Source organism: Lithobates pipiens, unplaced genomic scaffold (genome assembly GCF_037356315.1).
Source record: "Lithobates pipiens isolate NorthernLeopardFrog02 unplaced genomic scaffold, aLitPip1_a1.2 Scaffold_3, whole genome shotgun sequence".
NCBI lineage: Eukaryota > Metazoa > Chordata > Amphibia > Anura > Ranidae > Lithobates > Lithobates pipiens.
In genome coordinates this window covers 169246989-169264287 of record NW_027507790.1, presented here as the reverse complement: position 1 = coordinate 169264287, position 17299 = coordinate 169246989, and the positions used below count along the sequence as shown (strand labels likewise).

The 17299-nt window shown below is 44.4% G+C and overlaps 1 protein-coding gene across 3 annotated transcripts in view; it reads right to left on the bottom strand.

Moving 5' to 3' along the window:
• Nucleotides 1-305: 305 nt before the first annotated feature.
• Nucleotides 306-17299, bottom strand: part of GTF2H2 (general transcription factor IIH subunit 2) — a 76799-nt gene continuing 59805 nt past the window's right edge. For all 3 annotated transcript variants that reach the window (XM_077462477.1, XM_077462478.1, XM_077462480.1), the window contains exons 14-16: nt 15417-15519; nt 11832-11871; nt 306-560 (exon numbers count right to left, since the gene is read on the bottom strand). In XM_077462477.1, the coding sequence (XP_077318603.1) occupies nt 441-560; nt 11832-11871; nt 15417-15519 (263 nt within the window). In that variant the 3' untranslated portion in view covers nt 306-440. The remainder of the gene's footprint in view (nt 561-11831; nt 11872-15416; nt 15520-17299) is intronic.

The window sequence follows — 17299 nt, the reverse complement described above, 5'->3', positions numbered from 1 at the left end:
TCACAAAACCCACAATGATAACACTCTGGACCAGTCACTTGGTCTGATCCCTAAAACAGGAATGGGATTAAATTTACATCCTTAGTCTCCCGCATCCAACTTCCCCTGCTTATTTATCTTTGAATTCTTGTGTGTGCTTCATATATTGATAGATATTATTCAACAACATCACAGAGCACCAACAGATTGTGCGTTCTGACCTGCCATTCCCCAATGTGTGCTAAAGGAGGCTCTATGTCATTGTATCCAAAAACTTTAGCAATGTTCAGTAACTGAAAACCGTGAAAGAAGAAATGGCAGCCAGCTAAGGTGCATGTTGCAATTTTTTAATTTTTTTTTAAGAAACATGTTAAACAAATTTTTACAATATGTACAAACTAAAAGTATGTTGAAAAGTATATGCTGAGAAAAATTGACTTAAACCATAGGAGGTGGTGCTGTCATATTACAGAGGGGTTTGGCTGTGCGTGAGTGCATCCAGGACAACAATGCAGAGAATCATGAATAAACAGGTCACAGTCCACACAGAAGACACACTGACACACTGTGCAAATGTAAACCTGTAAAAGATAAAAAGAGAAAAGTTAACATATATATTTAAGAGGTAACAAATTAGAATCCAAGAAGAATCTAAGAAGCAAATTGGAAACCAAGCTACGGCTGATCACACCTCATTCTAAATGCAAGCATTCACAGGCATTAGATCTACAGAACAGCCGCCCAAAGAATATTTTAAATAACTCATCCAGCTGTATATTCTGTTCGGCTTGGAAAATTACTACTTAAAAAGGTATTATAGAACATTATTGAAGCATGATTTTTTTTTTTTAATCTTTTTTTTTTTTTTTATCTGCAGCCTTGAAACTATCCAAGCTACTACCATTCAGATCTGTTGCATCAGTAAACTGCAGCATAGAGCTCAGAGAGAACTTAAGGCAGGCCAAACAGTTGGGAAAGAAAACGAACCGATTCCCCCCATCCACATATTCGATATGGATGGGGAAAATCACTTCTGCTGAGCTATTGTATTCTGCCGGCGAGGATCCTTCCCAATGATCAGTGTTTCCAGCTATAGCCGGCGGCACTGAGCGTTCAAGAAAAACCAGACAGGCTGGTTGGCGACAAGAACAAAAGCATTAACTAGAGTATTAGGCATAAAAACATGACTACAACTGGAACCTTTATAACTATTAGAATGTTCAATAGAAAATTTTAGAAAAATCTACTGGTAAGGAACAAAATTGTATAACAGCTTCCTTGTTCTGATAAATGTCCTTAAGCTCCAGATCGCTGATGCCATGCAGGTCTCCTGCACATATGTCAGTGTATAGGCTTGCTTGTACCTCATATGAGGAAGACGAGACATTCTGACAGGAAGACTCAATGAACTACCATGGCGCTCCCAGTGCCATGGTAATTTATTGAAAACTACAAGCCGCAAAGGCTGCCGAACCTTGTAGTTTTCCATTCACAGAGTACTTTTTTGAATTGTAGCAACAGACATGGGGAGAAGATCCTCCGGTCTGCTGCCACAGTAGGAATCACGGGGGCGGTGCATTCATAACATGTTACACCCTGAATATGGGTGTAACATGTCATGAAAGGTGAATTTATCCCTTAAAAATGGAGGACAGTTGGTTTAAAGCAAACACAGTAACTAAAACCCCATACACACTATCAGATTTTCTGCTGGATATTTTCCTTCAAATTTACCAAAACCATATAATATGAGGTAAAACCTTAGGCGTTTCAATGTGTATGCAATTAGGCAGGCCCTTGCACTACATGGTTTTGGTAAATCTTAAGACAAAAATCAGTAGAAAATCCGATAGTGTGTATGGGGCCCATCGTGAACATTATCAGTATAGGTATGTTTGTCATCTAGTCTCTGGAATCCACATCCACAGGCATAGTGAAGCATCAGCTGCCCACTAGAGTCACTGTATGGTACTATTGAATATGCAAAAAGCAGGAAGAATAAAAAGGAAAGATCACAGAGTAAGGAGCTCATGCTGAAATGTAACTTCTCCCCAAAACTGCTTTTTACCCATATTTAAAGGAAACTCCAGAGACTTCCATTGCTGACTTCTTGTCAATTACCTGGCTGTGATGCTGATCTAAGTCATGAACAAAGAACAAGTATGAAGACCATGACCTCTGGCTTCACACTGCTTTCCTGATCTACAGTTGTGCTCATAAGTTTACATACCCTGTCAGAATTTATGCTTTCTTGGCCATTTTTCAGAGAATATGAACAACAACACAAAAACTTTTCTTTCACTCATGGTTAGCGTTTGGCTGAAGCCATTTATTATCAAATCAACTGTGTTTACTCTTTTTAACCACTTTCAGACCGGACCATTTTGCTGGTAAATGACCAGAGGTCTTTTTACACTTTGGCACAGCGCTGCTTTAACTGGTAATTGCGCGGTCATGCAATGTTGTACCCAAACAAAATTTGCGTCCTTTTCTTCCCACAAATAGAGCTTTCTTTTGATGGTATTTGATTGCCTCTGCGATTTTTATTTTTTGCGATATAAACGTAAAAAGACCGCAAATTTTGAAAAAAAATGATATTTTCTACTTTTTGTTATTAGAAAAATCCAATAAACTCAATTTTAGTCATACATTTAGGCCAAAATGTATTCAGCCACATGTCTTTGGTAAAAAAAAAGTCAATAATTGTATATTTATTGGTTTGCGCAAAAGTTGTCACATCTACAAACTAAGGTACGTTTTCTGGAATTTACACAGCTTTTAGTTTACGACTGCCTATCTCATTTCTTGAGGTGCTAAAATGGCAGGGCAGTACAAAACCCCCCCAAATGACCCCATTTTGGAAAGTAGACCCCCTAAGGAAATTGATAAGAGGCATGTTGAGCCCATTGAATATTTTATTTTTTTGCCTCAAGCGATTGAATAATGACAAAAAAAAAAATTTTTTTTTTTTTTTACACAAAGTTGTCACTAAATGATATATTGCTCACACATGCTATGGGCGTATGTGAAATGACACCCCAAAATAAATTCTGCTGCTTCTCCTGAGTACGGGGATACCACATATGTGGGACTTTTTGGGAGCCTAGCCGCGTACGGGGCCCCGAAAACCAATCACTGCCTTCAGGCTTTCTAAGGGCGTAAATTTTTGAGTTCACTTCTCACTACCTATTACAGTTTTGAAGGCCATAAAATGCCAAGATGGCACAAAACCCCCACAAATGACCCCATTTTAGAAAGTAGACACCCCAAGCTATTTGCTGAGAGGCATGTTGAGTCCATGGAATATTTTATATTTTGCCACAAGTTGCGGGAAAATTACAAACTTTTTTTTTTTTTTTTTTTTTTTCACAAAGTTGTCACTAAATGATATATTGCTCACGCATGCCATGGGCATATGTGAAATGACACCCCAAAAGACTCAGTTAGACTTACCGGTGACGGTATTTCTAAGAGCCTTTCAGGACAACCCCGGAGAGAGTAGCTCCACCTTGCAATCAGGAAACACATGCCCACTTTAAAAACACCTCCTCCTCCTCCATGGCTTCAGTTATTGTGGCCTTCCGACGCTGGAAAACAAAGCACAGAAAGCACAACACCATGGTAGAACTTAATACATTTACTAAGCATAACCTAGGGAGGGAAGTAACGGTTGTCCTGAAAGGCTCTTAGAAATACCGTCACCGGTAAGTCTAACTGAGTCTTTCTCAAATCGCCTTTCAGGACAACCCCGGAGAGGATAACCGAGAAACTTACCCTAGGGCGGGACTACTGCCAGCAGTACCTTCCTGCCGAAGGCCTGATCTGCTGCAGACAGTAGATCTAACCGGTAATGCCGGAGAAATGTCGAATAACTGGACCAAGTGGCAGCCTTGCAGATTTGTTCAGGCGTGGCACCGGCCCTTTCAGCCCAGGAAACTGCCGTGGATCTAGTAGAGTGGGCAGCAATACCTGAGGGAGGTATTTCTCCTTTTGCTTTATAGGCTTCTGTTATAGCCAACTTAAGCCACCTACCCAGCGTACTTTTAGAAGCTTTCTCCCCCTTGCGTGATCCAGAAAATATCACAAAGAGGGCGTTTGATTTTCTAAATTCTTTAGTAACTTTCAGAAACTGTAAAAGACATCTTCTCACATCCAATGTGTGAAAAACTTCCTCTCCTGCATTTGCTGGGCTTGCAGAGAATGTAGGTAACACTATTTCCTGTGATCGATGGAAAGTTGAGGATACTTTCGGTAGGAATGCTGGATCCGTCCTCAGTACCACCCTGTCCTGATAAATTCTAAGGAAGGGTTCTGTAATAGCTAGAGCTTGGAGCTCGCTGACTCTCCTGGCCGAGGTGATGGCCACCAAAAAGATTGTTTTTAAAACCACCTTCTGCAAAGAAGCTTCCTGTAAGGGTTCAAACGGTGCTCCCGAGAGACCCTGTAAAACTGTAGACAAATCCCAACTGGGAAAGTCTTTAAGGGCTACTGGTCTATTTCGAGCAAGAGCCCTAAAAAATCTAGAAATTAAAGTTTCTTTAGATAAAGTCTTTTCAAAGAAAACTGATAAGGCAGCCACCTGAGTCTTCAGGGTACTGGCTGCGAGACCCTTCTCCATTCCTTCATGGAGAAACTCCAAGACTGACACCGTGCTCTTCTTCATGTAAATTGCCTGTGTAACTGCCTTCCTACTGGACAGCAGGGTCTTTACTACTTTATCTGAGAGACCTTTAGCCTTTAACAGGTCCTCCTCAGAAACCAGGCGGTTAGCTGCAGGAGTTCCACTTCTGGATGACTTACTGTCCCCTGGGATAACAGATCTTTTCTGAGTGGTAACCTCCATGGGGGCTTCGAGGCTAGGTTTCGAAGACCCGCGAACCAGGGTCTTTTTGGCCAAAAAGGAGTGACTAGTATTAAGTCTGTCCTTTCTTCCCTGAATTTCCTCAGTACTAGTGGAATTAGAGGAAAGGGGGGAAAGGCATAGCACAGCTGGTAATGCCAGGGGTGAGCGAATGCATCCAACCCTATTGCTGCATCTCCTCAGTGAAGAGAAAAGAATCTGTCCACCTTTGAGTTCTGCTGGCTGGCAAAAAGGTCTACCTGAGGAACCCCCCAGGCCTCGGAGATCATCAGGAACACTTCCTGATTCAGACTCCATTCTGCCTCTAGCAATTTGCGCCTGCTTAGGAGGTCCGCAAACAAATTCTGAGAGCCCTTCAGATGCACTGCCGATAGTGAGGCTGTGTTCTGTTCTGCCCAGGCTAACAACAGATTGGCCAGCTCCATCAAGCTCCTGCTTCTGGTTCCCCCTTGCTTCATAATGTAGGTAACCGCTGTTGTGTTGTCTGACAACACCTGAACATGGTGGCCTCTCAAACTCTGCTGAAATGCCACTAAACCCAGAAAGATCGCCTTCAACTCCCTCCAGTTGGATGATCTTTGAGCTTCCTGTTTGGACCAGACCCCCTAAGATGTCTGACCATCCAGATGGGCTCCCCAGCCCCAGGCACTTGCGTCTGTAGTAAGGCGCTTGTCCACAGGAAAGGTCCACACCAGGCCCCTTGAGAGGTTTGCCTGGTCTCTCCACCACCAAAGAGCCCTTTTCGTCTTTGACGAAATTTTTAGCTGTTTTTCCAAAGGATCCTGATGGGACCAGCTTGACAGAACCTCCCTCTGAAGGGGTCTGGAATGGAACCTGGCCCACTGAACAGCCGGGATTGCTGCCGTAAGCAGGCCCAGAACTGCCATAGCCATCCTGACTGAGACTGTCTGGTTGCTCTGTATCCGCTGTACAGCTAGCTGTAACTTTTCCTGTTTTTCCAACGGCAGGAAAACTTTCTGGAGAATCGAATTTAATGTATACCCCAGAAATTTCATTTCCTGTGAGGGGGTCAGGATTGACTTCTCTAGGTTTAGAAGCCATCCCAGGCCCTCGAGGTGAGACTGGGCCCTCTGGAGATTGACTAGGACCTGCTCCCTGGAGTCTGCAAAAAACAAAAGGTCGTCCAGATAAGGAACGACTGGAATCCCCTTCAATTTCAGGGGTTCCAAAGCCTCTGCCATAATCTTCGTAAAGACCCTGGGAGAGGACGAGAGTCCGAACGGCAGAGCCCTGAATTGGAGGTGCCATACCGAACTCCCTACCTTCAATGCCAGGCGCAGGAACTGCTGCGATGCCTGATGAATTGGTATATGAAGGTAGGCATCCCTTAGGTCCAGGGATGCCATGAAGCATTCTGGGATCAACAGCTTTGTGATGGAGAAAATTGTATCCATCCTGAAATGTTTGTACCGAATGAACCTGTTCAGGAATTTCAGATTCAGGATTAGACGGTACTTCCCTGAGGGTTTTTTCACCAGAAAAATATGTGAATAAAAACCCCCGCCCTGCTGGCTTACTGGGACTTGAATCAGAACCTCTTGCTGTATCAGCTCCTGTAACAACAGCTTCATTGCAGAGGCCTTCTCCTGATCCCTTGGCAATGTTGTCACATAAAACCTGCTCGGGGGTAGTTCTGAAAACTCCAACCTGTACCCCTGATCGACAACGCTCTTCACGAACAGATTTGGAGACAGCCTGTCCCATTGTTCGCGAAAAGCTGACAGTCTCCCCCCCACTGGGGAGATATTGTCACTTGTTCTTAGGGGACTGCTCTGGGGGAGATCTAAAGAGGACTCCACCCCTGCCTTTGCCCTTCTGTGAACCCCATCTGCTCTTGTGCTCCTGGTCTTTTTTATGGGACTGCTGAAAAGCACGAAAATTCTTTTTAGCCATCTGCTTTTTCTTAACTGGAAAAGCCTTCTTTTTATCGGCTGTTCTATCCAGCACAGACTCTAAATCAGGACCAAAGAGCAAGTCACCCGAGAAGGGAAGACCACACAGCTTGACCTTAGAGGCAGTGTCCCCAGACCATGTTTTCAGCCAAACTGCTCTCCTGGCTGAATTTACAAGAGCCGAAGACCTAGCGGCCAGTTTAACTGATTCTGCTGATGCATCCGCCATGTATTTGACTGCATTCAGGATCAGTGGAAAGGACTCTAAGAGATCCTTGCGGGGTGTCCCCGCCTCAATATGGCTCTTCAGCTTCTCTACCCAACATTCCAGATTCCTGGCCACCACCGTAGCTGCCATTGCTGGTTTTAGACTGACTGACGCAGCATCCCAAGCTTTTTTAAGGATGGAGTCAGCTTTTTTGTCCATTGGGTCTTTAAGGATCCCCATATCTTCAAAGGCTAGATCCGTTCGTCTGGATACCTGCGAGAAAGCTGCATCGACTCTGGGTTTCTTGTTCCAAACCTCTGAGTCCTTATCTTCGAAGGGAAACCTTCTTTTGAGAGCTTTAGAGAAGAAAGGGGCTTTTTCTGGGTCCTTCCACTCCTTTCTCACTGAGTCTGAGAGGACCCTGTGGACAGGAAAAACTCGCCGTTTTGTTTCGTCCAACCCCTGGTACATTTTGTCATGAACTGACAGTTGTACTCTTTCTTCCTGAATTTCTAGAGTAGTGTAGATTGCTTTTAAAATATCATCTACTTCCTCTAGTGATAGCTTGAATTTGGAGCCCCTGCTATCTTCTTCCTCTTCCTCCTCCTCCTCAGAATCCCTGAAGGAGATGAGAGTACTACCCCCTTCGTCTCCAGACTCTTCAGTTTCCACCTGTCTGGATGACGACGCCCTGGGGCTGGGCGGTAAGTTCTGAGGCTCGGTCTGTGCGGGAGGGTTTTGTATCAGGATGGACTTGACTGAACTCAAAGAGTTTGTCAGCTCTTTAACCGAAGAAAACAAATCCTTATATTGTTGAGATGTTTCCTCTTCCACCAATTCTCTGATACAATTTCTGCACATTGCCTTCTGCCATGAATCTCTGAGGGGGGTTTTGCAGGAAGGACATTTTCTCTGACCTGGTCTAGCTTTTCCTAGTGATTTTTCCTGAAACGACATACAGGTTTAATTCACTAAAAGCTCTCAACAACCAGTTGCTTAACACCAAGCCAGTGCAGAGACCCACCACCAAACAGACCTACTAGTGAGACCCCAGAACTAGGCTGCAAAAGGTCAGAGCGAAGTCCACCTCTGACCTGCAGCGACAGGCCCCCAAGAGGGGGGAACAAACAAAGACATACCCACAGTAAAGCAGAGGGTGCCAGTGCACCTTACGTACCTGGGCTGGACCGGTGCTGGGGGCGCCTGTCTCCGCCATAGCTGGCTTGCACTCTTCCATCGTTTGAGTGAGGCAGCTATTTTACAAACAGCTCTCATTTTAAATTTTCCCGGCCGCCGCGTCATCAAGGCCGGCCGGAAGCGGAAGCACACGGTCACCTGACCCGCCCCATGACCCCTGCGTTCCAGGCGCTGAACCACGGCGCCACGCCCCCTCAGAGCGCCCGCGCGTCACCGTGAACGACGCCGTCGCCGCCCGGGACCCGGCGCCGAAAACGGAGCCATGCCGCTGACCTGCAGCGGCCTCCGCCAGCAACAGAGCCCTCCCTGCGCTAACAAGCGGACACCGGGCACCCGACGCCGGCACTCCGAGGGTCCTTACTCCCGTGAGATGGCGGGACCAGGAGCTCCAGGAGTCCTCTCCCCGTGGAGATGCTGCTGGGGGTCAAAGAGAAACAACCTGCAACAAAAGGTAAGCCTTACTCCCCTGCAGAGAGTGTAGCTCTCCCTGGTTCAGGCACATGCTTCCTCCAAGGAGGAAACACAATAACTGAAGCCATGGAGGAGGAGGAGGTGTTTTTAAAGTGGGCATGTGTTTCCTGATTGCAAGGTGGAGCTACTCTCTCCGGGGTTGTCCTGAAAGGCGATTTGAGAAATAAATTCTGCTGCTTCTCCTGAGTACGGGGATACCACATATGTGGGACTTTTTGGGAGCCTAGCCGCGTACGGGGCCCCGAAAACCAAGCACCGCCTTCAGGCTTTCTAAGGGCGTTACAGTTTTGAAGGCCATAAAATACCAAGATGGCACAAACCCCCCCCCAAATGACCCCATTTTGGAAAGTAGACACCCCTAAATTTAGGGGTACACTAGTGAGACTAGGTAATAAATGGCGGGTGCCCTGAAACTATAAAAAAATAACTAACCAACCAGCGTCACCTGTAACAGTTATATGGTGATCACTGGTGAAAGGGTTAACTAGGGGGCAATTAGTGGGCTTTATGCGGTAGTATATGGGGGTCCCTGGCGCTATAAAAAGCTGCAGGGAACCTAAATACCTACCTGCCTAACTAGCGTCACCTGTGACACTAATACAGCGATCAGAAAAACGATCGCTTATTAGGCTGGGTTCACACTGGAGCGATGCGGGAACGCCACGAATGCGCGGCGGGTTCCCGCATCGCATGCCTCCCGGCGGCAGTTCACACTGCCCTATGCGAACTGCTGGGAGTGTCAGTGAAATGTTACTGACACCCCCAGATCAGTTCGCATATCGCAGTGCGATCTGCAAACTCGGATCGCATGGTGTGAACACCCATGCGATCCGATTCTGCTGCGGGCCAAAAAAAATGTCCCGTGCGAATTTGCGGCGGGTGCGGCGAATGGCTGAACTCGAATCGCACAGAGATCGGATGTGATTTGCACTGCAGTGCGGTGCGAATCACATCCGTTCTCATAAACCGCTGCAATGTGAACCCAGCCTTAGTGACACTGGCGACGGGGGGTGATCACGGGGTTAAACCTTTATTGGGGGGGTTAGGGGGGTACCTTAGAACTAAAGGGGGCTAACCCTAACTGCCCTAACAGTTATTAGTCACAAATGACACCCGCCGGGTGATCAGGGGGTTAAACCTTTATTAGGTAATAAATGGCGGGTGCCCTGAAACTATAAAAAAATAACTAACCAACCAGCGTCACCTGTAACCGTTATATGGTGATCACTGGTGAAAGGGTTAACTAGGGGGCAATCAGGGGGCTTTATGCGGTAGTATATGGGGGTCCCTGGCGCTATAAAAAGCTGCGGCGAACCTAAATACCTACCTGCCTAACAAGCGTCACCTGTGACACTAATACGGCGATCAGAAAAATGATCGCTTATTAGGCTGGGTTCACACTGGAGCGATGCGGGAACGCCACGAATCCGCGGCGGGTTCCCGCATGCCTCCCGGCGGCAGTTCACACTGCCCTATGCGAACTGCTGGGAGTGTCAGTGAAATGTTACTGACACCCCCAGATCAGTTCGCATATCGCAGTGCGATCTGCAAACTCGGATCGCATGGTGTGAACACCCATGCGATCCGATTCTGCTGCGGGCCAAAAAAAGGGTCCCGTGCGAATTTGCGGCGGGTGCGGCGGGTGCGGCGAATGGCTGAACTCGAATCGCACAGAGATCGGATGTGATTTGCACTGCAGTGCGGTGCGAATCACATTCGTTCTCATAAACCGCTGCAATGTGAACCCAGCCTTAGTGACACTGACGACGGGGGGTGATCACGGGGTTAAACCTTTATTGGGGGGGTTAGGGGGGTACATTAGAACTAAAGGGGGCTAACCCTAACTGCCCTAACAGTTATTACAGTCACAAATGACACCAATGCAAAAAAAAAAAAAAAAAAAAAAAAATGACATTGGTGTCACTGTGACTGGGGGGCAGGGGTAATTGGGGGGGTGATCGGGGGGTAAAGGGGGGGTGTGAGTGTGCCTGGCATGTTCTACTGTGTGTGTAGAGTGTTGGTGCAACGCACCGATCCGCTCTCCTCCGTGTCGGAACGAAAAATACCGACACGGAGGAGAGAATACATCACTTCCTCTCCTGTGTTTACATTACAGGAGAGGAAGTGATGTCACCGGGGATTTCTATTCGTCGGGAGCGATCGCGAGGGGGTGGCCATGAATGAATGGCCGCCCCCTCGTCCCGGATCGCTCCCGGACGAAAACCGACCGCCGCAGGCACCGGGCGGGGGCCCGATCGGGCCCCCGACCCGCGGGAGGCAAGGGACGTACATGTATGTCCTTATGCCTGCCCGTGCCATCCTACCGACGTACATCGGCGTGCGGCGGTCGGCAACTGGTTAAACCACTTTCGGACCGACTCCCAACGATATACGTCGCCACTTTGAAGAGGGATATCATTATGGCAGCAGCTAGCTACCATAACCCCAGTATCCTCTTCTTCAGTGAGTGGTCCAGTTTCAGATAGAATTGATCACTGCGGCGGATTCGCCGCAAGTTCACTTATCAGTGGCGAGATGTTAAAGGGGGCAATATGCGGTATTAAGAACCAAGGTATGTAAACTTTTGATCAGGGTCATTTGGGTAGTTTATGCTGTAATTATGATAAAAAAAAAAAAAAAAGGAGTATACACACACAGTTAACTGATAATAAATGGCTTCAGCCAAACACTAAAAATTAGTGAAAGAAAAGTTTGTGTTATCTTTCATAGTCTCTGAAAAATGGCCAAGAAATCATAAATTCTGCCAGGGTATTTAAACTTATGAGCACAACTGTACATACTTGTTCGTGGTCAGTGACTCAGGGACTGGCCAAATTTTGATCCATTGATAGGTAGGGTGGCTGCAGAATTTTGCAGCTTGATCAGCACAACCAGCTATAGCCGGCAGCACTGATCGGTGTATTCTGACAGCAGAGAACTCTTCCCATGGTCAGAAAACGATAGCACAGCAGGGATGATTCCCCCATCCACAACGAATGTGTGTATGGGAGAACCAAGTCATTTTTTTTTTTCAAACCGACTGAACAAAAAGGATAATTATCTATCTATGGCCAGCCTCAACAGCAAGCCAATAAGCATTGTCAGAATGAGGTCAGCAATTTTTTCAGTGGGCTACAAAAAGAGTCAGACAAGGAAAGTAGTAAAAGAAAAAAAAAATTCCCTTCAAAATTATGGCACTTACTTGTAGATCTTTTATCTCTCCATCACAGCCTCGACAATACCTTAAGTAGGTGAAATTAAGTATATGTTGCATAAGTATTTTATTAATATATAGTTATTTCACCATGACCATAAAAAGCAAAACGGCAATATACCAACAAAATGTGCTATAACTCAAAATTGAACTGTAGGCAAAATTTATTTTGTGGTCACAGCCTCACTGCATGGGTTAATTGCTAGTTTTTGTCTAAGCCCTTGTACACACGGTCGGATATTCCGATGGACAATGTCCGATAGGACTGTGTTGTCGGATAATCCGACCGTGTGTGGGCTCCATCGGACTGTTTCCATCGGAATATCCGACGGACCAAGTTTTCCAGCTGGGCTATAAAATTTTCCGACAACATGATCCGATCGGACTTTGTCCGATTGTGTGTAGAGAATTCCAATTGGACAAAGTGCCACGCATGCTCAGATCAAATTCCTAGACCAAAGCTATTGGCTAATAGCATGAACATAGTCCCATTGTAACGAAATAACGTCACCACGTTCTGAACGATCGGATTTTCCGACAACTTTGTCCGACCGTGTGTATGCAACAGTTTCGGACAAAATCCGTCGGACAAAATCCAACGGATTTGGTTGTCAGAATGTCCGACCGTGTGTACAAGGGCTAAGAGATTGGAGAGTAGAGACTGGTTCATATATAATATAGAAAATACATACATACACAGAGGCCACTTTATTAGGTAAACCTGGGTAGTACTAGGTTGGTACCCCCTTTTGCCTTCAGAACTGCCTTAATTCTTGGTGGCATAGATTTAACAAGGTGTTGGAAACATTCCTCAAAGATTTTGGTCCATATTGACATGATAACATAACGCAGTTGCTGCAGATTTGTTGGCAGCACATCCATAATGTGAATCTCCCGTTCCACATCCCAAAGGTGCTGTATTGGATAGAGATCTGATGACTCTGGAGGCCATTGGAGTACAGTGAGCTCATTGTCATGTTAAAGAAACCAGTGGTGAGATGATTTGAGCTTTGTGACATGGAACATTATCCTGCTGGAAGGAGCCATCAGAAGATGGGTACACTTCAGTCATAAAGGGATGGACATGGTCAGCAACAATACTCAGGCAGGCCATGGCATTTAATTGATGCTCAATTGGTACTAAGGGGCTCAAAGCGTGCCAAGAAAATATCCCCCACACTATTACACCACCACCAGCCTGAACCGTTGATACAAGGCAGGATAGATCCTTGCTTTCATGTTGTTTACACCAAATTTTTACTCTACCATCTGAATGTCGCAGCTGAAATCGAGACTTAGACCAGGCAACCTTTTTTACAATCTTCTATTGTCCAATTTTAGTGAGCCTCTGCGAATTGTAGCCTCAGTTTCCTGTTTACAGCTGACAGGAGTGGCACCCGGTGTGGTCTTTTGCTGCTGTAGCCCATCTGCTTCAAGGTTTAAAGGGTTGTGCATTCAGGAGATGGTATTCTGCATACCTTGGTTGTAATTAGTGGGTATTTAAATTACTGTTGCCTTTCTATCATCTTGAGCCAGTCTGCCCATTCTCCTCTGACCTCCAATATCAACAAGGCATTTTCATCCACATAACTGCCACTCACTGGATTATTTTTTCAGGCCATTGTATATGTATATCTTAGAGATGGTTGTGTGTGAAAATCCCAGCAGATCAGAAGCTTTTGAAATACTCAGACCAGTCCGTCTGTCACCAACAACCATGCCATGTTCAAAGTCACTTAAATCCCCTTTCTGATGTTCGGTTTAAACTTCAGCAAGTCGTCTTTACCACATCTAGATGCCTAAATGCATTGAGTTGCTGACATGATTGGCTGATTAGCAATTTGTGTTACCAAGCAATTGAACAGGCTTACCTAATAAAGTTGCCGGAGAGAGTGTATATGCACAGCTCAGGTTTCCATTTCCAGTTGATTTTATTTTATACTGCCCTTTTTATTTTTGCCAAGGACTACCCATCTACTCATTTGACAAGAAAAAAATAAATAAAGGCCATGTTTACCACAGTGTAGCATCCCCTCTTCTTTTAAGAACACTCTGTAAACGTCTGGAATCTGTGACCAGTTGCTGGAGTTTTGGCAGAGGAATGATGTCCCATTCCAGCCTGATATAGGATTCTAACTGCTTAACAGTCCTGGGGCTTTTGTCATATTTTTTGTTTCAAGATGCACCAAGTATTTTCAATTGATGAAAAGGTCTGTACTGCAGGCAGGCCAGTTAAGCACCCACTCTTCTACTACAAAGTCATGCTGATGTCAGATGCAGTATGACTTAGCATTGTCCTGCTGAAACATGCAAGACCTACTCTAAAAATACATTGTCTGGATGGGAACATTTTTTAGACGCAGCTTTTCACAGATTGGTGAACCTCTGCCCATCTTTACACTGACTCTCTAATATATGCTCTTTTTACCCCAATCATATTACTGACCTGTTGCCAATTAACCTATTTAGTTGCAAAATGTTCTTCCAGCACTTACTTTGCCATGTTTTTGTTGCCCTGTCTTAACTTGTGTCGCTGCCACCAATTTCAAAATTAAATAATTTTTTTCCTTAAAATGGTACATTTTCTCAGTTTAAACATTTGATATGTTTTCTATTTTCTACTGTGAATAAAAATTTTATTGCAATCAGTTTTTATGTGGATTTTATACTCAAGATATGTCACAGTCCTAATTTCTGAAGGCCTTTTCTTTAAGGTACTAGACCTTAAAATAGGCACAGGGGAATGATACCCATTACCATATCAGTCCATTGCTAATACAGTATGTCGCTGAATATAGCTTTGTTCAATGTTTATGTACCCTTTTTATTTGACGCTCAACTGCTTGAATTGATATTGACCCAAGCCCGGAGTCATCAGATAGCTACATTTTTAGGAGACTTTAACACCATACTGTATTGTATCCATGGATAGACCCCTTTGTCAAGGTAGGCCTAATGGACAATTTGTGAACGGTATTAAATGTTATGACCCTCAAGATGAGTGGTGATAGATGAATCTGGATATCAAAACATTTCCTTGCCACTCTGGCACCCGTAACTCCCTTGTATGGCAGTGATAGGCACAGCTAGACAAAATGATATGCCACCAACAGTCAATCAGATCTGAACCAGACAGACAAAATTATGTTCCTGTGCCCTCCACTGTACATTATAAAATATGAATGAAGAGATAAACAATGTGCACCATTCCTTCTCTCGGTGACCAAGAACAAAAACTGGTACTGTATTGTAATTTTTGTACTTGTGTACTTCATTTACTATTATTGTTTAAATAACTTGTAAAATTCAATAAAACGCATATTAAAAATAAAGAGACAAAATCAGCCAGGATATCCAATTTCTATCCTGTATTGGAGGCTGCTACTTTCAAATAAAATTATACTACTAGAGCACATGGAAGCTTCAACTACTCTAAACTGAAACCATATCGACAGGTTGCCTTTGAGAAAACTGCAGCATCTTAAAAACACCTCTGACATCAGCCAGAGAACACACAAAACTACCAAAGTGTATATATTTTTTAATATGTGGGGAAAAAAAAAATAAACTTACTTCTCCCCTTCATATTCTGCAGTGGAAACCTCTCTGAAAGCATCCAATGGAAAAAGATGGTGGTAGGACCGTGCTAAGTGCGGAGCAGACACTAAAGTAAGGCCTAACGGGAAGAGAGAGGATTTATAAAAGCAGCAAAACAAACAAAAAATAAATCTATCTTGGAGCACAGTACAGGACATAGGCTGTATACTCATTAATCCTGGGTTATAAGCTGCCTACCAAATTGGCCCAGAAGAGCCTGTACACAGACACTCTCACATTTTAGGACCCCTGGAACAGGCCAGACCTGCTGTCCCAAGGCCCCTTGTACCATTCTGCATCTCAGTCACTGGCTTTAATGCCATGGCTGTTGAAACCCAGGTTTTAAAGGACAGGTGTATTAGTGTGACGTGCTGTGTGAGGTAAGACATAGACTAAGCCCTGAATGGTGCAAATTTTACCATCAAGTTTGAAAATGTAAACACTCAATAGGTGAATAAAAGTCCAACACAATTCCCATATCGTTTTAATCGTAAAAACAAATACTACTTGGCAGAACCTGTCTCATCTTTCTGGTCAGTTGCTGGTCCCTGTATAGGTCTAGGCTTCCCCCGTCACAGTGGCCATCCCACAGCATCCTGCAACTTACTACATGCATTGCATGAAGTGCCAAAATCCAGGATCCAGTGCCCAAAGCAATTTTACAGGTGATAGATCCCATTCTGCGGGGATCCCTGTACGGCTCCATAGTCTTTATCATTTTTCGCACGGAGTGGGGTAGAATTATAAGGGAGGGATCCTAGGGTCATATTCTCAAAAGCTTTGCCAGTGTTCAAGCACTTGAAGGTACACGCCTATAACCCAGGGCCTATGAAAATTCAGTCTGCATGCTTTACTGTACAATTAGGATATAATAAATATCAGCAGAGAAATATATCAACTGTAACAAAAGGCAAATTCACAAATACACTTCTAAAACTCAATATTTTATCTACATTACAAATAATTGGATTTTTCCTACAGCTCACCTTAAAGTCCTTTTCTTGGAGTACATCACGGAACAAAGAGCAGCCATAGTAATGCCATAGTTATGTGGATTATACGTCACCTATAGGTGAATTGACACTGGCAGATCAATCAAACAGGAAGTCCTCCCCTATATAACCTCTCTTACGCAAGAAGTATCTCAGTTTTCTAGCAAAGCAATGAATATCCCAAAAAAGATGGGAGGTACCTCTGTGTCTCGTGATGTACTAAAAGAAAAAGGATTTCACAGGTAAGCTGTAGGAAAAATAACATTTTCTTTATCGTACATCATGGGACACAGAGCAGCCATAGTAATGCCTATGTGGGATGTCCTAAAGCAATGCACTTGAGGGGAGGGAGACAATCACAGAAACTGCCACCTTAGAAGGACTTATTCTGCCACCTGTAACATCCTGTATCCAAAGCAGGATCCTCCGTGGCTTTGATATCCATCTGGTAAAATCCTTCAAATGTATGAACCAAAGACCATGTAGTGGCCTTAAAATTAGGTGTGTGCCGAATGGAAATTTTGGTGCCAAATCCAAAAATGCCAAATGCATTTAGCAGAAAACCGAAACTGAAAATTACAGTTTATAAAAAATATATGAATATTTATATATAACTGTATTCAATTCCACTTTTAATATCATCAATTTAAATTAATATGAATTTATTGTTGGCCATTATTGCCACTTTTAGTGCAAGAAAAGCTCAAGAAAAATGCAGTCTGCGGTCTCTGACCATCTCTTGTATCATATGTCTGCAATCTCTTACTTTGTGAATAATATTGGCAAAATTTTGATTCGGTGCACCTCTAGCAGACATGATACAGGAAATGGTCAGAGACTGCAGACCTAGTACAGGAGATGGTCAAA